Source organism: Corvus brachyrhynchos, unplaced genomic scaffold, assembly GCF_000691975.1.
Source record: "Corvus brachyrhynchos isolate BGI_N302 unplaced genomic scaffold, ASM69197v1 scaffold216, whole genome shotgun sequence".
Lineage (NCBI taxonomy): Eukaryota > Metazoa > Chordata > Aves > Passeriformes > Corvidae > Corvus > Corvus brachyrhynchos.
Window position 1 is genome coordinate 407,550 of NW_008238443.1, and position 23,374 is coordinate 430,923.

The window sequence follows — 23,374 nt, forward strand, 5'->3', positions numbered from 1 at the left end:
CCACAGGGGAATCAGCCAAGGCAGGCAGAGATTCCCTGGCTTCCCTTACAGAAATAAATCACTGTAGTAACATGGCTGTGCTAAGCCAAAGCCAAGGAGTCATGACAGAATAGGAAAACCATCTAGAAGAATGGTTTCTTTGAAGTTTGAGAGGTAAGTGCAGATTGTAGAGAGAAGTTGGAACAATTTTCTCCTGCTTCAGATCAACACCGTAATTCAGCTTCTAATTCATGATTGGACTGGTTCAGTTTGACTGATTCCAACGTTATCTGACAACAAATACTCCTTTGCACAAATTAATAGCACTGGACACTTAACAGATTACATGTAGGCTGCCACTTCCAGCCTGGAAACAGAAGGAAAGAAACTGAAGTTCGTGTGAAAATGGTAGTGGCACTTTCTATTCACTTTAAGGCAACAAAGAACAGTGAGAACAGTGCCCTTGAAGCTTTCTGCCACTGTTCAGTATTCATTTCACTGAGCTGGCTCTGTTCCTAAGCCTCTGTGCTTCTCTCGGGTGGGTAGATAAATCACATCAGATGGAGCAGAGTAGGCAGCAGTGCTGAACTCTGGAAGGATTGTTTAGTATCAGCTGGGGAATTGGCTGCTTTGCAGTAACCTCCTAACAGGGAAAGCTAGTCTTTAGGGACATGCATGAATGTGGTGGAGTCATCCCAGAATATTTTTAGGAGACTGTTTCAAAAAGAACGAATGAAATTGCATAAAACCAGGCCAGTTGCACTTATTTGCCACTAAAAGGGAAATGCACATAGAGTGGCACCAACCCACAGCAACAGCAGTACCAACCCACTTCTGAAAACTGCTCTCAGAAATAAAACACATGCATTCATTTTCCCCATGCTCACTGTCGTAACCAAATGACAGAAACACAAAGATATTCCATTAAGTTCACAAAGATGCTCCCTTTTGCCTTGTAAGCAATGTAACACCTCACAGCTTTGAGTTCTCCCCAGACCTATGCACACAGGACTGCACTTAATGCTGCTTGTGTCCCAGATGAGGGAGCTTGTACAGATTCCCAGGATATCTTCCATAGCTCCAGAAGCCCATTTAGATGTGATCTAGTACCTCGTTGCTGCTGGGTTCCACCCATTCCAACAGAAATTACTGCTCTCATGTCAAGCAGTGTCAGGACAGCGGTCACATGAAGGCAACACAGAGAGATCAAGTTTGCTACTGCAAATTCCCTCAGCCAAACCAACCATGTTGATCCAGTGGAGCAAAACTTGAAAGGTTAGCATCAAACTTTGTCAGAGCAAGGATTTAAACAGAAGATCGAAATAAAGAGCAGCACTCATTACCCAATGTTGTATCAGTAATCAAGGGACAAACCTCCCACTAATGTAATTTCTCTGGAATCAAGGCATGGCTGTGCCCCTCCATCTACCTTTACAAAAAACACTTGTGAAAGCTACATCCCTAAACACTGCCACTATATTGATGGGGGAGCTCCAGAAATGTGGGGTTTTAGGTTTTGTTTTCATTTTCAAATAATCTATTACTGCACCACAAAGTAAAATGAAAGCCTTGACATGCAACGAGATCAAATACACAAAAGAACACTGTTACTGCAGAGGTTTTTTATAAACTCATGATGTAATCCACTTCAAAACACCTGGTTGTTTTCGGAAAGTGTCCTGTACCAAAAGCTATACCCTGTTCTGCAGATTCCTTTCACACTTCTTACCACATTCTATGACAAGAACATGATTTGATGCACTAAAATTACTGCCGAACAAAGCCTAAAATAGACTATGGTGAAGCACTCACCATTCAAAAGTAATATATCATGTACAGCTTTAATAAACTTTTGAAAGAGATGAAAAGCAAAATTAATATAAGAAATAAATACGAATGGGAAAGAAATAAAGAGAAGAAATGAAACAAAGTCCGTAAACACAATTTGGCAGGAATTTATCAGTGTAATTACAAATTCAACAAAGCTGGGGCTATTGGTGAAATTTACAACTTTCTGTGTGGAAAATGGAAAAGGGCCAAAGCTTTGCTAACCAATGACTCAATAATTTGTTTGGCATTGTATGTTCTCAGCTAATTGAATATTTTCATCTGCATAGAATGGCTACATTGCAGTATACTGGCTGAATAGTGAAGAAAATCAGGTTAAAAAACGTTAAAAATAAAGAGATTATAAATAAAAAGGAAACAGCAGTCACATTTTTCTTTGTATTTATCATCTTTCTCCTCATCTAAGCCTTTTAAGGCCCTTCGCAGGAAATAATCCTGGATATGGTGCACATCTGACCTGGATTTTACTTCAGCTTTATCCTGTTTTCTTATTTCCAGTAATACATAACCTTTGCATTAGAGCCTCTCTGGAGCCTGGGAAATTCACAACTAATCAGTGAAGTAAGCAAGCTATTGTAAAAAGCTTAACAAGATCTAACCCTCAGTCTTGCACTGTGATTACCTCAGAATAATTACTTCTGGAGATGGCTGATGATGATCATATTAGGCTAAGGCAAAACAGAGATCCAGCTAACTGTAAATCAGTTACAGCTGAACAGAGAGGCGAGGAGACAAAGATATCACAGGACTATTGTTATTATTTATGAAGCGGTCATGGGGATTTCAAATTATTCCTCATACTCACAATCGCTGTCGGAGTTGAAGCCAGCACACAGTACAGCACAAGAGGGGAAATGAAGCTCTCATCCTCTGTCCCAGGGTACGGTTTCATCAAATTGCCATCCTGACAGAAGAAACCTTGGATATGCACCTCAAAAGTGTCGGTGTACTCGAAGTAGTAGGCGAGCAGAACAGTCCCAGCCATGATGACGAGCTGAAAATAAAGCATAGTCACAGAGAGGCGTTAGTTGCTTTTTGAACAGATGCAGCTGTGCCTGCGAGCTACTCTCGTCCTGTGGACCATCCTCCCTTCACCGTCACTCTGACAACCCCTGCCATAATGGTGTGTGAGTGTGTGTGAGAGTGTGTGTGTGTTTCTGTGCCTATGCTTTGCAACATCTGTTACATAAACCTTTTGGCAAACGACACTAATGAACGTCTCAGATAGGAGCAGGTCCGCGCCGTGGCGCACAGGGGGACGGGAGCTTTGACAGCTCCACGTTATCAAAGGGCATGTGAGTGTCAGCGCAATGGGGATCGATGGCAGCGGCAGGGCGAGGGGCAGCACGGCAGGAGACAGCAGCAGCAGCGACAGCTAAAACCTGTGCTCGGTGGCAGGGAGTGGGAAGGATTATTACAAAGCCTAGAGGAAGCTAAAGCCAAAACACTTTCCTGCTGCAGCTGCGAGCCCATGCTGAAGAACGTGCGTGCTGTGCTAATCCAGACAAACCCTCTGTGTCCCAGATGAAGACACATCCAGAGGAAGACTCACCTTTCCCTGGAGCTGCTTCTTAGGAGTAAAGCTTTAGAAGTCTACTCAGAAATCTCCAAGCAACCTGTGGGGGTTCCTGTGCACTGCCTGACTTACCCACTTGACCACAGCCACTTTTGAAAAAACTGGCTTGAGTCTGAAGCTTCATTTATATCACAGATATGAACTGAAAGGAGCCTTTCTGGTCTCTCTTTTCATACTTTGTGGCTCCTAAATGGGTTGGTTGGAAGCTCAGCAATCCACATTTTTTGTATATATCCCCAGCTACTGAGCATGAGTGTCTGCATTAGCTTCCCACATTGCTTCAGCAACACATCACAACAACCTCAGTAAAGATGTCCCTAGCCTCACTTCATGAAAATAAGCAGATTTACTAATTCTTGTTCCCCCTCTGCCACACTGCAAAGAAAATCTCACATCACAGTCCTCATCCAGAACAAAAATAGTAATATTGATTTATAACCATTTCTTTTTAGGGGTGATGGTTTTAAAACTAAAAGAGGGTCGAATCAGATTAGGTATAAGGATTTTACAATGAGGCTGGTAAAAAAATGGCACCAGTTGCCCAGAGAGGTGATGAACACCCCATCCCTGGAAGTGTTCAAGGTCAGGTTGGACTGGGCTTTGAGCAACCTGGTCTAGCGGAAGGTGTTCCTGCTCATTGCACAGGGGGTGGACTAGCTGGCCTCTAAAAGTTCCTTCCAACTCAAATCCTATGATTCTAAATTGTGACTAGAGGATCTGATTCAAAATCTTCTTTATGGACACTAGTGCCACTGTTACAGAAGTTGTCACTATACAACTGTTTTTGTCATTATAACTATAAAAGTTATCTTGCCACACCATAGGAAAAGGTGGAATAACCAACTCTTGGCTTTAGTATCTTGCCTCCAGGATTTCTGCATCAAAACTGTGTTGCTGTGAGACTATTGTAAGACCCCTGAAAATTAATTTTGGGAATTCCATCTCAAAGATACACTTGAAGCTATTCATGCACTCCTCTAGCACATCCTTGCACACACACAGCCAGCCATTAAAGCCATTGTATATTTGAGTAAGAGTGGGATTAAAATTGGAAAAAAATAATGAAATCAGGTTAGTCATTGATGAAAGTAAAAGACCAAAGAACCCCAAAGTGGTTGAGGTGAGGAGGGATCTTTGGGGGTCAATTGGTCCACCCTCCGCTGCTCAAGCAGGGACACCTTGAGTTGCTTGCCCAGGACCATGCCCAGATGGTTTCTGAACATCTCTAAGGATGGAGTCTTCACAGCCTCTCTGTCACTGGTAAGACAGACTTAAAAGAAGGTCACAGTGGAGCTGTGGTTGTGACATTCCATCCCCAATTTTTTACCTTTAAAATTAACCATCTCATTTTGTAGATGTATTATTTTCAAGACCTCATACGTGCCCAGAATAAATCTTCCTTTTAACAAACATAAAGCAAGACGCTGCTATTTGTGTATTCCCCAGAGACCTTCACAGTAATCTTGATGAGTACATTCCCTATAAACAAACACAGTTCTATAACTAAGAACACAAGAGTTAATTTACATCTGAATTTAATTCCTTGAGCAGCTATAGATTTCCTGATCAACCTGGGCAACTCAGCTTTGTTAATTAACACCAGAGAAAGGCAATGACACTGTCACTACTCTACCTGACATGCCTGGATAAACGCATTGGAGATTACAGGATGCTTGGATATAGAGGTATTTAAACTCAGTCCCAGCACCTCATATGACCTGGGCTGTCAAAAGCGATCTGACCCACCCTTCCTATCCCAAAAACGCTCCCAGAAATACTTCAGGTTGCCAGCCCCAGCTGGCAAACACAGGGAATACATGATGCAACAGAGAGCTGGTTTTTCTCCTCTTACTGGAAAAGGGAGAAAGAGGTTTACTGAACTTCTAACCTTCTTTGGGTGTCGTACGGAAACATGAACGCTTTTCAAAAAATAGAGCATTTTGATATGGGAGGAAAATGTCACTTATGCTAAATGCAGTCTCTAGACAGCATTTGCACAACTAACCTTGACCTTTCCAGTGTCAAATGCTGACTCAGTGCTGCACAAAAGCCCCTCCTGCACATAAAATACAGCTCTTGACTGACTAACATTGATATTGACCTAGAACATCACAGATCACAGGATCCCAGTATGATTTGGGTGGGAAGAAACCTTAAAGCTCAAGTCATTCCAGTCTGCCTGCCATGGGCAGGGACACCTTCCACTAGAAGAGGTTGCTCCAAGCCCCTTCCAACCTGGCCTTGAGATACCTCAATAATGAACCCAATCCTGTTCACACTTTCAGTTTCTGTGTTTTGTTCTTCTGAGGAAAAAAAAAAAAAAAAGCATATATCTGTGAAAAGAGATTTGAATTGTGGACACATCATATCCTGTACATGACATCCACCATCTCAGGGAAACAGCAACAGCAGACATTAGAAATTTGACCTCCAGCTAAACAGATCCTACCATATCCCAAGGGATAACATGTCAGCTACTACCAAAAACATGAGCAAAGTTTTTACTGCTCATACAGCCAGTGAAGACCTGACCATTTTTGTGTGGCAGCTTCCTGTGCCTCATCTTGAGTATTCGCTTCTTCAAGCAGCTTCTCAGCAGAACGCAACAAGAAACTTCTTTTCATTCTCCCTTCCCTTTTTCCTTTCCACATGGTAACTATGTCATATGTGTTTAATGTGAGTGGGATAACTGGCTTTGTTCGTGCAGGGAAAATTCTACTTGTAGGTGCTCAGTAGTGGTAACTGGTGACCGAGGAATGATCTGGCACAGACAGCAAGAAGGTCCCAGTGCAAGAAAAGGTCAAACTGTCCAGAAGCAGGGATGTCAGAGACAGGAGGACTCCCTGCAAGGCAGTAGACTTTCCCTGGGTGCTGGGATAAGGAACAGCTGCACTGCTGCCTTGTAGACTTCCTGGAATAGGAGAACTCCAGGGTCCCAGCTCAGTGGGTCTGAATTTTGTAGCCATGTTCTATTTGTAGCAAATGGCACCTTTGCCTTTTCTCCCTGTTTTCAGGTTTACAGCCATTGAAGGAAGTAGGGAAAAAAGAGCAGGCAGGATGACTTAAGATAAAGATACAAAACATCCCTTTACATCATTCAGAAAACACAATGCAGTTTAACACTAACATTTTGCAGGGTTTATTTATTAATCCTTATTAACTCATTTCCTTGAATTTACTTCGGGAAAAATTGAAAATGCTCAATAACTTCAGAAAGGCAGCCACTGAATAGAAGGCTGCTAATAAGTCTACAGTGCTTAATGGCCTCCATTACCACAGTATTTAACCATGCCATAATCCTTAATATTTATCATCACTCCTCCATTGTAAGGTAAGAAAATGCTCTTATCACCATTTTACAGAGAGGGGACAAAAGCTGAGGAGATGAAATGACTGCCTTTAGGTCACAGCAGAGCCTGTGGCAGAGCCGAGATTTAGCTTTCTTCTGGACCAGATTTTTTTGGATTAGTCAATAATCTGCACATGAAAAGGCTCAAAGATATATATGCTCAGGTCCTAATTCTGCAGAAGCTCATTCATGATAGCATTAAGAAAACAAATCGTGTGTCTGATTCAGCCCCATTTAAAAATTCCTTCTGAATTTAAATCAGTCTTGACAAGCTGGACTTAAGAAACTGGGGTGTGTGTTTTTCCTCAAAGTCAGCCATTTAAATGGATTAATTACGTAGCACTTAACATCTATCCCTTGACACACCATTAAATTCTGCCCTGCTCTACAAGTCCACACTGGTTCTGCCCTTGCAGAAATTCCCGTCCCTGCATATCCTTGCTCCTCTTTAACCTGTGGGCATTCTGTGCAGTCAAAAAATCCCTTTCTTCAACGTTCAAGAAATAGGAAGCAAGTCTTGCAATCTTCTTTGGGCAATGGGTAATTGTTTGGTGCAGAGTTAATCAGGTATTAATGAAAGATTGTGTCCTGAGTATAAAGAAAGAGAATCTTTGCATTAAGCAGTACAGTTCAGTCACATGAACTCTAGGGTACTGGTGTACATACAGAAATCCCCCTCTTCACCTTAATACTGTAAGGTCTCTGACAGCAAAATTCAGAGAGTACTGACATCCAAATAAAATTATTGCACTTCCAAGTAGTGGGGCTGAAGCCCCACACTGTATGCACTCTCACGATTCACTGCAAAGTACTTCCCAATATTTTCAACAATTGTTTTTTTTTTTTTTTTTAAGTACTGTTACCCACAGAAAAGAGGCCCCTGTTCTGCAAGTAAGAAAGCAAGAGGGCAACTCCACTTGGGAAAGGGGCATAAAGCTGTAAAAGAGAGATCAATATTAGAAGAGAGAAGACACTCTGGGAAAGAGAATTTTTTGATCAGCCTACGCTGAAGACTCCCCAGAGTTCTTAAGTGAGGAGCAAGAAACTGATGGAGAAAAGGAAGATACTGGGAAAATTTCTTGTGTACCCTTTAGCCATACAACCTGTCTGTCCTGTAAAACAGGCACACAGCCACTGCAAAAATCTCCTTTTGCTGCGTGTTTTGTCACTCATGTAAGTGCTATTGCAAGTCCATATAAGTGAACTTGAAACCCCCCCAAGTACTGCTGCTATTTATACATAAATAGGTGAGTTCTTTCAGCTTATCAGCCTTCCCACAGACTACTCATAATATGTCTTACAATGCCTTTAATGTGCACGACTGAAAACTGAACAACTGTTATCACACACAAATGGCAGCATAAAATACAATTTTTTTATTCCTCCTGAAAAAGCCAAACCAGTATTTTGCTTGTGGTGTTCCTTAGTGGATAGTCATTGAGATATGTATTGATGCCCTTGCTCAGTTTGTTTCCAGCAAATTTCAGTGGTTTTCACTTCTTTAACTGGAAATGCCACAGTTCCATGGACACCACAAACCTGCAAAAGTGTTTTCCACCCATGACACACATGCTGTGGCTCACAGTTCCACCCATTTTGATCACATTTCTACCTCCCCCTCTGCCTGAACTCTAGTGACCCACTGTTATTATGCAAAGCTTGAAACAATTTGGTGTGCTTTTTTGAGAGAGGTGATGAGAGCATGACTCTTGGAACAGACGCACTGGAGCATCCAACAGTCAGGGCATATGTGTGTTCTAAGTTACTGCTGAAAGGAATTGTTAAGGTGTGTCTTTGCTCTCTACTGGATCATATCAGAAATATTTAACTGTGCATCCCAGACTGTTTTGTCCAGGGATGAGCCCAGGTGTTTCTCTGTGAAGGGAGACAGTGCATTTTTCCTTGGAGAACTCCAGTCTTGCCACTGCAGTGGAGGGATGTTAGAAGCACAGCAAACTGGAACAAATCACATTTATTATTAAATTCAAAGACCCACTTTTGCCTTTCTAAAAGCAGATCAATTCCTTATTTAAGAATTACAAAGTCTGTTTCCTAAGTATCCTGATTAGGATGAGACCTCAGAACCAACTCATGTTGGTTCAGGGATAGATATTTTTTTATAAATGTTGACTGTATTTATTTGTGGCTAGCTGATCTCTACTTAGTAAATCAACCTTCAGCTCATAGTGCTTGTAACTGACATAAAGAAAGAAAACATGTCATTAGTTATATTTTGTTTTCTTAAATAATCAAACTTCCTTCTGGCAGAAGAATTGCAGACTCCTAGAAAATACTGGATTTGCATAATTTGACTTGACAGTCATTTTGCCAAGCCTTTTCATAGTATCTGGCTGGGAATTCTTTTCAGGGCTCCTGAAATTGTCTATGCTGAAGGACCTACTACAACTTCTTAATAAGCATCTACATGTTCACACTGTGGAGTGATCAAGTGGTAGGGAAATGTTAAACATGCCTTCAGACAAGCTTAAATTCACAAATAACAAAGAAGATGGAGACTACCATTAATTAGAAGCCCATCTGATCCAGATGTGCCAGCAGCTGAAATTTCACACAGAGGTGTGAGGGCAGCAGGTGCTTGTCTCCCATTAGCTGTTAATGGGAATTAGCAGGATGAACCCTTCAGGGATCAGCAAAGGTCTGGGTCTCTACAGCAGTTTGTTAAGCGTCTGTTCTGCACCATTTTACCACAAGTGATTCGTCTTTAAAAGTTTCACCTCCATACTTGCATAGCAGACCCAGGTCTGTGGAAAGAGAAGTGTGTTGGACAGCAAAGGCTCCTGAAGCTGCAGCAAATTAATGTTTGTAATGGATTGTAAGGGTCGGGCCGACTGCACAGCCTTTCATGGTTGCCAAGAGACTGGATGCAGGAAATCACCTACATTTTACGAAAATACTGCAAAACAATGAGGACAAAAAAATGGACACAGGACTGTTCATCACACGTTATGTTGTGTAATGAAAGAGGCAGAGAAAAGAAACATCTATTGGAATTCCATGTAATGGTAAAACGAGTACAAGTGAATGATTTCATTATGCTGAATAACCATTTATTTCACACTGTCAGATTAAATACGAAATCCAGTGGTCTTTCTACACTGCCACTCCTCAAGGTGTTCTCTCTCCCTCACCTTATATAACTGATTCTGAAATCAGTGGTTTTTATGCAACTGTGGCACACATAAGTCATGGCCTGGCCTGCAGCAGCCTGGTAGAGGACATGGCTTTGCTGCAGGAGTTCTGAAGTCCATTCAGTGTGCAGGCACAAGCTGGGAAGAGGAGGCAGAGAGGCTTATTAAGCCACACAGGCTTTTGAAGCTGGAGCTGTGTAGAAATCAAAGCGGTCTCTGCAGAGCTTCTTACAAGTCCATTTCAAGATCTTACTGTCTTATTTCACTATTTTAGTAAATAAGTATGCATTAGGTATAGTTTGTAAGGCTGAAGAAGACACGCTCAGACCAAAAAAAAGGACTTCATGTCTTCCCAAGGCACTTATTTCAGGAGGAGTTGTTTTGTGAGAGCAGCATGACCTCTAAAAATACTGACATCTGGTTAAAAACTGTTTCAGCTTCTTTTTTATGTAATGGTCCTTGAAGAATGGCAAGGTGCTTCACCACAATAGCTTAATGTTACCTAAGAGCTCACCCACATAAAGAATCCAGATTTCTCCAGCTCTAACTGTGCAGTTAAAGCAGTACAGGTCTCTTAATGGCAACAGATATAAAGGCATAAAAATGCTCTAACCAGTACAACCTTTTCATACATAGAAAATAAAATAAGTAACAGTATGAAGCACCTTGATTATCTCAATCTGTATAACTCAGATATAACTCAGTGCACTTTATACACTGCTCTAGCTTTCTCAGTTTAAAACAACATTTTTCAACCTTTTCATGTGTAGACTTTTACTTTTCACCAGTGATTCTTATGTAATAAATTTAAGCCTACTTTCTTTGACAGGTAAGTATCATCCACGGATTGATCACAGGCTGAAACTGTCAGCCTGAAGGAAGGAGGGACACCTACCCACACTGTGTGTCTTGTAACAGCCTGAGCCTGCCCTCACTGTATTCACTGCACTCACAAAGAGCTGGGCTGCCTTGGGAGAGCCTCTTTATATCAGCTCAGTCTGTGAAAAGCTCAGCCTTTGATGCTGCAGAGGGCCAACACAGGTCTTCTCACCGTTCAGAGGGAATGACAGGCAGGGGCAGATGCCCCTACAAGCTTCAGGTGGTCAGCTAACGCTATGGGCACTTGCACAAGATTTTGTGTACCTCAGAGAGGCAGGGAGATGAATGGGCAAAGGAAAGATGCAGCAGCACCAGTGATGGAAACTGGAAAAAACAGAGTATTGTCTTTTTAATCAGTGACAGCAGAGGAAAAGCATTTCTTCCACAGCTTGAAGAAGGAGGAAGTGAACCCACCTCTCTCTTGTAGAATCAAGTAATACCTGTGTTGCTATTAGCAAGAGAGTTTCTGTAAAAATCAATACTAAATATATCTTTTACTTACCTAGAAAATAGATCACAAATGCTGTGAAAAGGCTTATCATTTAGGAACATGGTTTAGGGACATTTGCTAGTGGTGGACTTGGGAGTGCTGGGTTAATGGTGGCTCTTGGTGGTCTTAAGGGGCTTTTCCAACGTCAGTGATTCTGTGACTCGGCTCCCTCTTGTACAACCCCGAATATCTGCTCACCCTCTTACAACTTCTCCATTTTGGCAAGCTGTATTTCATTATAATAATTTGCTTTCTTTGTGAAATCATCATAAAAACATTCTTTTTCTCCCTTAAGATTTAGATTCTATCCAGTTGTGCTACATCGCTTTGTCCCTGTAACTAAACCAAGAGCAGAAAGGGTTCATATGGGACAACTACAAGGAGCTGTTGTTACTGTTTTTGTGACAGCACAGACCTTGTTATGTTGCAGACTTAAAAGAAATATGATCTAATTAAGAACCCAGTTATGATGAGGTATATGCTAGATATATATTTTTTTTTTAATTTAAGGAATGTACTGATAAAGTAGACTATTAAATTCTGAGCTTGATTCAAAGTAGATTTTGAAGGCTTATCAGCAGGGGGCATTAATGCGACATTAAATTCCAGATGCCACACTACCAAACAACCCTGCACAGCCTGTAATGTTTTATGGTTTTAATATATTTGGGGTTTCCCCTCTATTTTTCCCATCGTAATCTCATTTTTTAAAGTAGAGCTGGAATTTTAGGTCATTTAGTCATAATAGTAATTTGGTTAATAATCTACTGTGGGCTTCATCCTGACTTGTAAAAGAAGTCTTTGTCCCTGATTTGTGTAGTTTGAAAGAGGAGAGGATGATTTTAAGACCAGTAAATTTGCAGCCAGCAATTTCAAAGGGGATTATCATGAGCAGGAAGAATAGTTCATCCCTCTTGGTGAGCATTTGTTCACAAGCCTCAGTAGCTCCTTGACATCAGATCATGCACCCAACTTTCCTGTGTTTGCACTCTGACATTACTACTGACCTGGAGAAGGGAGGTGTTTCCAGAAGGCAGTTTTAAATAGCAACATTTTCCCTCTCCACTGACTCTGAAATAAAAGCAACATCACTGATAATGTTAGTCATTACTTACAAAGAACGAACCCAGGAGTTCACATCAGTAGGATTTTATATTGTGTTAGTTTTCCAACACTAACAAACAACAAAAAGATGATTTTTTCTTTTTCCCCTAAACCTTATTGAAGACAGTTTCACAAAGGTTCTCTGTCAGAAAGCTTATCTAGCAGTGAGCTGGTGACTGAAGGGGTCAGAGCTAAAAAGGATGAGCTATCCACTGCACTCGTCCTGCTCCTTGGTCTTTTACTCAGCGCTGACTCTCAGGCCCTGGCACACTGTGATCTCACTCTCACTTTGCTCACTAATAGCATAAAAGTTACTGAGCCTGGTCTGACCTTCCTGGATTAAAATTTACACCAATCCACAGCCTGTCTATAAGTGTAGTGTAAAGAGAAATAAATTTAAAATTCTGACAGGGATTACATTCGTAAATTTTCTTTCCAACAATAAAAAGCTGGAAATTTAGCTAATTCTTTTGAACTGCAGTTGAGATTGTCATATCACCACTTGATTGCTGGAATGGAATTTTTAAGGAAAATTAAGAAAAGTTTTAAATACACAGTAACACTGGGACTTTAAGCATCATTTGGAAGACACGCACTTTAAGGATGGGGATCAGGAAGCTGCTTGTCTGGTACAGTAGCAAACTACTCTGTAAAATTAGGTAGGTTTCAGGGCCAGACTCTCCAGCTTTGCCTCCTGTATCTGGGATATCATGGTATATCCCAGACTTTTTCTGCCCCTCAAACACAGAGCCTGTATTTCATGTAATGTCTTCTTCTCAGGTACACATGGACTGCTACCTTTGTTACAGCAAAAATCAGTTTGCAAAAAAAAATAGTGAAATGAAACCTGTCCCTCAAACAGCTGTATAAGCTGTATAAGCACAGGCATTCGGAACTTCCTGTGAAATCGTTGGCTATCTTCCTTGTGTGAAAATCAAGACTCGTCTCTTAACAAAAATTGAGAACTACAATTTTCCTTTAAGGACCCAGAAACACGAGGTCTGATAGCCTTTCTGATAAATGTCAGGATGAGATTTATACAAGGGGGGGAAGGGGAATAAACTTTCACTTGTCAGGAGGGCGAACACAACAGCTTTTTAAAATTTTACTTTTACTTAGCAACTGAAGAATGTCATCACCATTATCAAGTGATGGTGATTAAGACCTCCAAGCCACAAGTACACCATATTTATCTTCCCTTGAGCAGGTCCCCCGAGGCTTTTCAGCAGGTGGCATTATTAATTCTCTACCCAGCTCTAAATGGCACACAGACAGGAGACTGCTGCTTCCAGCACATAACACCTTAAAATGATCTACAAATTGTGGTGGAGACTAAGTAATTCTTTTAACATAAAAGTCTGCATTAAAATGGCATCTGTTCAGAATTATTCTTTTTTTTAGCAACAGAAGCAGAGACATATTTTGACTACTCTGATATTAAATTAAAAGACATCAAGAGCATTTTTTTCTCTCCTGTCCTGTCCATCTCCTCGTCTCCCCATCAAGACATCTGCAGAATCAGCTTTTTCAAGGGAAGAGAACACCACGGAACTTCAGGCCTGCACCAGCACCAAAATTTCCTATACAGCACCTTTAATGACAAGAACAGGCACATTTCTAAATGCAGCACTACATAGCTTTCCCCAAGGTTTAAAGACCTAATGTTGAAGCTGAGGGAGAGAGGAAACTGAGAGATACTGAGGTGGAAAATACCTGTGATAGCTTGGGACTGACCGAAAACGAATTACCTTCCCAGGACTGGTTATCGTGTCTATCCAGTGTCTGCCTAAAAAAACAGTACAAAATTCTGGGATCATCTCTAGGACCTGTTAAGAGAGATCTTACTGACTCAATGAAATCCAGCATCTAACATACTAGTAAAAACTTCTGTACTTCAAGCATCATATGACCAGCCACTGCTAGGAGCAGCTGCTTTGGTTGGAAGGCTCGGAACATCTTTCACTGCTTCTTCTAAATGCAGGAAGAGTGCTTTGCACCTCGTGAAACTGCCCACAAGGTTAAAACATAGAAAATAGTCTGCCATGTTTTGAGAACATAGTCTGATGTTCTCAAAAAACTGTTGTGCAAATTGTGCTTAAAAGGACTCAGGGTTTGCTCCTCTAAGCCATGCTCTGGATCTACCTATTGGTCTGCTCCAGCCTCAGAAACACCCAGGTTCATGAAATTTGTTTGAATATTCGAATATAGCAAAGTAATAAAAAGTCTTGAAAACTCAGAGCACCTCCAAAGAGTTTAATGAGAACTCGGTGTTTAATTTGCCCTTCTAACTTTGAACAAGATGTGTTCTTCTGTGAAAGGCTGCTTTGAGTTTGACTCTTTCTGGCAGCAGTTCTTAACCTGGACTACACTGAGGTGAGTCATCTAGCCCACTAGAAATAATGCAAAATCTTGTCATAATTCATTGTCTGCCTAGTTTCAGTAACCAAAATCGCAAAATTGCAGCTTGTTTAGCTTTGAAATACCACAGTAATTCCATAAAAAAACCATGGATTTGACTGGCACAAACATGCATTTTATTTCCATGAGTCTGTGTCCTCCAAAAATGCCCAATACAGGGACTGGTCTGGAAAGTTGAAAAGCTGCCTTTGGCTAAAACAGTTTCCAACCTCATAATGGTTCACTGACTAATGTTTTTCAGTGTACAAATGGCTCATAAAAGCTGTTAAATCCATCATGAACTCTAAAGGCTTTTTAATCTAACGACTGTTTTCACTTACATGGAGGTGTCAGGACAATCTATTCTCCAAGTGTCCAGAAGCAACAGATCCTGATAGGACACAGGATTCTGACACAACAGACTTGTACATCTTTTCAGGATGCCTTTCATGATTGCTCTCTGGTATCTTCACGTGGTATCTAAGTGAAACTATTCACAGGGAGATGCAGAGGTATTTTGATTTCTAATATGTCCTTGTGGCCAGAAAAGCAAGCATCTCTCTGAAAATTGGAGGGACTGACAGTGGGAGAATCAGACGAAGATGAGAACCAGGATAAAGCAAAATAGAAAAGGACCAAAGATCTGCACAAAGTGAAAAGCAAACCACACCAAAACAGTGTCCCTGTGCTTGTTCTCAGACTGCAGATTTATGGATGCTAATGATAGATTGGGAGACATTTGTAGCAATGTATTTGAGATGGGTTCAAGGTAAAAGCAGTTAAGAGGGGGCTTTTGCCTACCCTGACGTATAAACAAACACCAAGGAGTGTAGCAGCAGTATAGTAATACATACTTGCATCCCAATGGATGGTTTATTCTTATACCCTGTGGATCTTCTTTGTCCAGAATATGATTCCCAGATTGTTCCTTGACAGAAAGGAGCTACTGATTTCCCAGCTGCTATACAACCCACAACCCATTGTCTCATCCACACATTGTTGCTCCAGGAAGACCAAAAAAGCTGTAAAAAAGCTGTCCATCACACAGATCTAAAAGCTGCTGGGATCATATCTGGCTAAAGGAAGGGGAAACTGTTTTCCTCTTCTCAGCATCTCTGCCTTGCAAGTTCAGGGAACATCTCTCCAGGGACAGAAACCTTATAATAAATTCATAGAGTGTGCATGGTTAGGAAGAGCAGCTCCTCAGAGAGCTCCTCATTCTCTCACCTTCCTCACCCTGGAAGCACTTGCCAAATCTGCTCCCTTCTCAGACATTTTTGGCAGTACTTTAATCTCTTTTGTTCTGGTCATCAATCTGCCTGTTCGGAGAGAATCTCAGTGAGAAACCAAACCTGTCAGGTTCTTAAAAGATGTCACTCTGGGCAATGCAAAAGTGAGCTGAAAGGAAGCCTAATTCCAAAGCAAATTAGTACATGACCCACTCTTTTTTTTTTTTTTCAGTGAATACTGTAGGTAAACTGCAAGTTGCAGAGCTATGAGGCTTAGAAGAACAGCAGTAGCTTCTTTTAGTTAGACAATTCTATTCTTAGACAGAACAGAACTGTTTTTCTACAATATTTCTTAACCCAGAAAATCCCAGGGTAAACACAAAGCCTCAGAGAAGCAAAACTCCTAGACACTGTACATTCTTGGGCCGCTGTCTTGCTGCTTTTGAAACACATGGTCCTGTTTCCATTGATTTTGAAAGGTGTTAACAGGCAGCCTTTTCTCTGAAAGCTTCTTTACTTATGGATGTTCTCTGGGCAGGTGCTTGGGGTTAGAAATGGGCAGGCAATCTCTCAGCAGTGAACATGCACATGGAGACTAGAGGCTGTGGTCAGACCTTTCGTCACAGCAGTGTTTCTGCAGCAGGGTCTCTCCCTCCACCAACCATGTGCCAAAAATGAACATATTTTACTGCTCTTTTTCTGGGCTAGAACTACTGTTCTGCTATGGGGACTTGGACATGCACTCATACCTTTTGTGTCCTTGCAATCAGAGTGCTTACTGGTGTGCACCTGGACCTTACTTGTACTCCTTTCCTTCAAAGATGACACTCTGATAATTCAATCAGTTACAAGAAATTGCAATGTTTAATTCTTTGCCCTGCTGCCAATTTCTTCTCTTGTTATTAAGTTATTACTAACTACTTCTTGCAGCAGTCTCTCTAATATTCTACCTCCTCCCCACAGTGGTGTGGCACTCTGACATGTTTTAAGCATTTTTGTAACCTGCCTCTTTTCCCCATTTTCACCAAAACCCTTTGTCTGATTTTTAAATGACTAATGCTTCACCGCTACCTGTTGAGGAAAGGAAGAAAAGGAAAGGCCGAGCAATTGTGTTCCAGAGCCAGCAGCTTTACAGAGGACTGCAATTATTTATTACTAAGATATATTTTACAATATTTTGCTGGTGCAATGGAGCTATAACTTGATAAATGTTTAGTTCTAAGAGTAAAAGGTTTTTCTTTAGCTATGAAAAATTGTGCTGATAGTTCAAGGCCATTAAAAGACTTATGAAGAAGGGAAAAGGAAAGTATTCAAATAGCATCTACTGACAAGCACGTGGGTTTTCTCAGGTAAATCTGTGACAAGTCACACCTTCAGACTGAAGCAGAAGTCAAGATAAAAAAGTTCATATGCAGATACTGAGATCCTGACCCTCGCCAAAGGAGTAACTGTAGGCAAGCCACCCTGTGCCTTCACTTCCTCATCAGTAAAAATAAAATACAGCTCCCCTTACAACCCATGTGCTACAGCAGCTTTCTCAGCATCAGAGACATGGCCAAAAAGGGAACAGTTAAATGGAGCCACCAGATACAAACAACTGTGAAGCAGGTGCCAGACTGTGACTGAATTGCTCCTGCTGGCATGCACCTCTGGAGATCACCTGGATCGACTCCTGGCTGGAAACTCTGCCAGCTGGAGCAGGCAGTCCAAGTCCATGTCTAGCTGGGCGTTAAACACCTTCCAAGAACAGAGACTCCACAAGCTCTCTGCATCATCTGCCCTGGAGTTCCATCACCCTTAAAGGATGACAGCTCTTATTCTGTTAAATGCCATTTCCTTTTGCAGTTTGTGCCCACTGTCTCTGATCCTTTCCCTGAGTATCACAGGGAAGAGCCTCTCCCATACTGGGGAACCCAGCACAGACATGTTACCAGCACTGAGCAGAGGAGAAGATGATCCCTGCTGACCTGCTGAAAATGCAATCTCCCTTCTTGCTGTCCCAGCCTGCCCTTCCTGAAAATGCCTGTTTATCCAGGGCACTCCACTCAGGTGAGTTATCTCTCCACATCACTGGGACACCAGGGAAATCAAGGCCCCTCCAGTTCCTCTCATTTCCTTCCCACGGCATGTACTTCAGTGTATATACATGTCAGAGAGTGTGACCATGCACTTGTTTCTGGCCTTGATTATTGTGAAAGCTCAAGTGTGCAGTCCTGGTCTTGAGTGATCACAGAATAAGCTCAGCTGGAAGGGACCCACAAGGATCATTGAGTACAGCTCCTGGCCCTGAACAGAACCATCCCCAAAAATCACACCCTGTGCCTGAGAACATTGTCCAAATGCTTCTTGAGCTCTGTTGGGCTGGTGCTGTGACCACTTCCCTGGGAACCCTGTTCCAGTGCACAAACACCCTCTGGCTGAAAAATCTTTTCCTGATATCCAGCCTAAACCTCCCCTGACACAACTTCTGGCCATTCCCTCAGGTCCTGTCACTGAACAAAACAGAGCATAAATCAGTGTCTGCCCCTCCTCTTCCCCTCATGAGGAAGTTGCAGACCCCAGTTAGGTCTCCAGTCTCCTTTTCTCCAGGCTGAACAGACCAAGTGGCCTTAGCCACTCCTCATATGGCTTCACCTCCAGGTCCTTCACTAACCTCATTGCTCTTCTTTAGACACTCTCTGATAGTTTAACATAACTCTTATACTGTAGTGTCCCAAACTGCCCCAGCACTTGAGGTGAGGCCACCCCAGTGGAGAGCAGAGCAGGACAATCGCCTCCCTTGACCAGCTGGTGTTGCTGGGCCTGATGTCCCCAGAAGAGGTGGCCATCCTGGATGCCAGGACACTGCTGACTCCTATCCAACCTGACACTGACCATGAGCCTGAGGTCCCTATTCATTCCCCAGTCTGTCGATACATCCAGGGTTGCCCCGTCCCTGGTGGAGAGTCCAGAGCTTTCCCTTGTTGAACTCCATATGGCTGGCGATTGCGCAGTTCTCTAATTCGCCAAGGGTCTCTCTGTAGGACCTCCCTGCTCTGGAGGGAGTCAACAGCTCCTCCCAGTTTTGTATCATCTGTGATCTTGCTTAGTATCCCTTTCAGTCCTGCACCCAAGTCATTTTTGAAGATGTTGAAGAAATGCCCAAACTAAGCAGCCAAGAAAGCTGGTCTCAAGAGGAAACACTGAATCCCATAAATAAGCTGCCAGTTGCTGGACAAGGAACACCTACCATTAAACCAGACAAAGAAAACCTGTTAATGGTATGACCAGCCTGCCATGCCAGCGATGAATCTGAACTTACTTTGTCAACCCTTTGCGCTGGGAACAGGCGGCTGACAGGTGGGTCCATTAACACCAACAGGCAGGGATTGCTCCCACTGCTTAAAATATCTGTCCTTTCCTGCAGAGGTGAGAGGATGGTGATTGGGATCAGAGGTTCAGGAACTGGTTAGTACTCGGTATGAAACAAATTTTACTGCCAACTGAGACTCATAATCCTGAATCCTGAGCATGTATTTGTGTATTCTGGTTGTCTCATGGGCAATGAATGTATTGAGTCACAAGCTATTAAATGTGGTGTGTCAGAGAAGCACCTGGTCGTGCTAATTTACCAAAAGTGGATTGAAAACTTTCCCTGGTGCTTCTTTACTTATGTGTTTATGCTAGGTGGGATCCCATTTCGTTGTTGTTCTCTTGATTAGTGCCCCTTCTGTTCACACCATGCTGGGTCCTTTGCTCAGTCCTGGTCCTCCACTGGTCCTGCCAACCTGTTCCTTCACTTCCTCATGTGATGGTTAGTCACTACTTCTGCTCCCACCCCATCACTCTTAAGCTCTCCTCTCTAGGTTGGCCAGGCTGCTGGCAAAACTGCTTTTGCTCCATTTGGTCAGGCAGAATCCCCTCTAAGCAGTCTAGATCCTCAAAGAGGGTCTAGATGGACACAGAAGCCAAACCCTGCTGGTGACATCAGCTGGACAAACACAGGTATGGGTCATTCATTTAAGAGCCAGACTCAAGGATTCTTCTGGGTCCCTTCTAACTCAGGCTATTTTCTGATCTCAACTGTGGACCCATCAGATCCATCTAGTCCTCTTCAGACCCTCCTTCTCCTCCTCACCAGCAGTATCAAAGCACTGATGGGGGCCTTCACTCTCCACAGGTGGAGAATATCTCAACACCACCACTCTTTGTTTTCTCTTGCCACAAGGCTCAGGTTCAGCTGGCTCAAGTACTTCACTGTGCAGAGCTCTCATCCAGGGAGCTGCTTCAGCACTGAACCTCTTCCATAGCTGCAGCTTTGCATGTGGAGCAGGGGCCTTCTCCCCAGGGCCAGAAGCCACCAGCTTCTAACCTTCGTCATCACAGCAGTTTCCACTTTCCAGCCCTGGTACACAGAGACATTGTCTGCTCTTCTGCTGCAGTTGAAGGTTCAGGGTTTGGAAGCTGCAGCATCTCTGGGCAACCTGTGCCAGTGTCTCACTTGACCCTCCTTGTTCAGGACTTGAGATCTGTGAGCTCAGAGTCCCTTTGGAGCAGGAGTAGTTGGCAGAGCTGACTAGAAGCTGCTGCTAGCAGCCAACGGCTCATCTGGCTGTCCTCACTGGCACCCTAATGTTCCTCCAAGGGTTTCCAGGACTCCACTGACAACCTATAACAAGTTTCCAGAAGATCAAGAAAGTCTCAGAGAAAAGTGGAGATACTGCTGTGTCATTGGTTGTGTCAGGCAAACAGAGAAAGACTGCAGAATTTTCAAGTTCTAGGTGCAGGAGTTTCTACTTTCACTTTTTATGTCAACCACTGAAGCTATTGGTTGACATAAACAAAAATACAGATGTCATAAGAAAACTGTAAAACTCCCTGACATTGGAACTATGGGTACCAGCAATTTACAAGGGCTTTTTTAATAAAAAAACCCTGGGAAAAAAATCTGTAACAAACTAGTAAATAGAGTGACACTCCTTCTGACCAGAGAATGTAGCAACACCATGTCAGAGACAGTCACAATACAACAGTCCTGTTTTGTGCCCTTCTCTAGCTATATCCTCTTTTTGACAGATGTTCAGAGCCCAGCTGCACTGACAAAGCTCACAACTGCCTTACGTTCTGTTGGTGGAGGATGTCACCCTCCTGGGTGCAAGGGTTGCCTGGGCTGGGGACAGTGCAGCTCTTTTGCTTCTGTTAAATCAGCTCAGTATTCTCTTCATAGTGGTGAAGCACTTCGATGTCTTTAGACAGAAAGATCTCCAGTGGCACTGGTACACAAACAAATCATAGTGTAATTGTCATTAAGAGAGGTGCAGAGAAGGTGATGAGAAAATGGTCAGCACAGGCACGGGACCAGCCTTGCTGTATTTTTGATTTTCATACAAGGACAGCAGAAAAGTGAAAAACACCCGAGGAAAGCAGTGCAGGACCCCTGTGTTGCAGGCCTGGCAAGTACCACAACCCCTCAGCGCACACACAGAGACACAGGGGCTCCCTGCTGTCCTGCCCTTCCCTTAAAGTGCCTGAGTGCAGAAACACAGCATGTGGTTTTGCACTGCTGGTGTTCTTGCTCTGCATCCAATCCTAAATCCTACTGGAGTGAACCATGATGGAACCCAAATTTAATTTCCCCAAAAAAACCCCAAAAACACTGGGAGATATCTTTCAACTCCAAAGTTTCCAGGCTACTTTCTCCTTCTGAAATGTCATGTGTTTCTCTGGTGGTTGGTATCTCCAAGCAGCTGATGAGGCTTAAATCACAAAGCAGAGAACCTGCAACTCTTTGCTCTCCCTGCTAGCATCGAGCAACAAAGACCCCGGCCAGCAGATGGGGCCTCTCCTAGAAGCAAAAGCCATGCTGTACAAACCAGAACTGCAGCTCCCTCACTTTCCTGTTAGTCTGCAACATCTTGCAGAAGCCTTAAAGGTGTCAGTGCCTTGCAGGCACAGATGTGGTAAATTTATGGGGTTTGTATCAACACACAACACAGAACAATGAATCTTAAAAATCCAGGATAGTCAGCTCTTTCCTAAGTGAATTAACTGGGCAACATGGGATCTACTACTGAAATTTCAGTAAATATACCCAATCAAAACTTATACTAAAAAATTCAGTTCCAGTGTTTTCTGATGGAAATTCCTCATGTGTTTGCATTAAGCTGTTTTGTGTTCCAATACCTTTGTGATGAACTGCTGGGTCCAGTGAAAGCCACTGGGTCTGTCAGTATCAAGGCAGCGCAGAATTCACATGTAGAAGAGAGAAAATCAAATCTAGCTTTTCTCTAACAACAGTGACCTTATCACGTCCTTAGATGCTTGTTCTGTTGCCTTGTTCTTCCAGGTATAAAAGCTTTCCATCTGAGCTGACAACCTTGGAGCTGGCTGGAGCTCTGAATCTTTGTCATTCATAGAACAGCATTTATTAAAATTCATAATACTTGAGTGTGCTTCCAGACCCATGCTATTTAATAGAGTAGTGCAGGTTTACAGTCATTAGACATTGATAAATGCAGCACTTACTGCCAAAAGAAACTATCTGTTGATACCAAGATTGCAGGACTCTTAGAGCAATCATAAAAATCAAATAGAGACAATGTTTTAAATTAAACAGAAAACTATCAAAGACATTTTACTTCACAGTCTTATTAATATGTATAATGCATTATGAAATCCATTTTATTTGCCTCCAACATTTTCCCAGCTGAACAGGAAGATTTTAAAAAAACAATTACCACTTTGAATCTCCTCTGCTGCATGCAAGTCATGTTGTGCCTGAGCCAATCCTTTCATACAATTCCTTATCACTGGCAGGCAGTCATATTAAAAATTAATATTGACTGCCTCATTTTTCAGAACCTGTAATCATCTTGCTGTGCAATTTTGAATGCAAGGTAAGGAAGAAGAAAAGACTTGGGTTTGAAAACTTTCATAACATTGCACCAGGTTCTGGAGCTCACTTTTTCCCCTTTCACTTAAAGATACCATTCTCTTTTCAATGTTAGCCCTGTCAAAACAAAGAGGAATATTCAAAGGTATTTGCAATGGTTATTTGTTTTGACAAGGTTTGGATGTAATTCAAGAATAATCATGTCTGAACATGGATTTAACATTACTGGTGTTTGTCTAGATGCTCATTTAACAAATCTCCACATACACAAAGGACAGTTTCATCTCCTCTTACTAAACCAAGTCTAACAAAATCCAGGCCCAGGAGCAGGAGGCACAAACACACACATGGCTTTTGCAGGAAGCTGAATAGTGGACAGTATGGAGAAGAGCCCAGTGGAAATCACTTCAGGATGCAGATATTAGGAAAAGGCAACACAGCAATACAGCTCATTGGGTTCACAAAACAGAGTGAGATGTCAAGGCTTGAACAGGAAGCTTTCT

General features: G+C 42.4%; 1 protein-coding gene across 2 annotated transcripts in view; it reads right to left on the reverse strand.

The window, feature by feature from the left end:
- Positions 1-23,374, reverse strand: part of PLPPR1 (phospholipid phosphatase related 1) — an 83,550-nt gene that overhangs the window by 26,556 nt on the left and 33,620 nt on the right. For both annotated transcript variants that reach the window (XM_008635553.2, XM_017736649.1), the window contains exon 3: positions 2,633-2,821. In XM_008635553.2, coding sequence (XP_008633775.1) covers positions 2,633-2,821 — 189 coding nt within the window. The remainder of the gene's footprint in view (positions 1-2,632; positions 2,822-23,374) is intronic.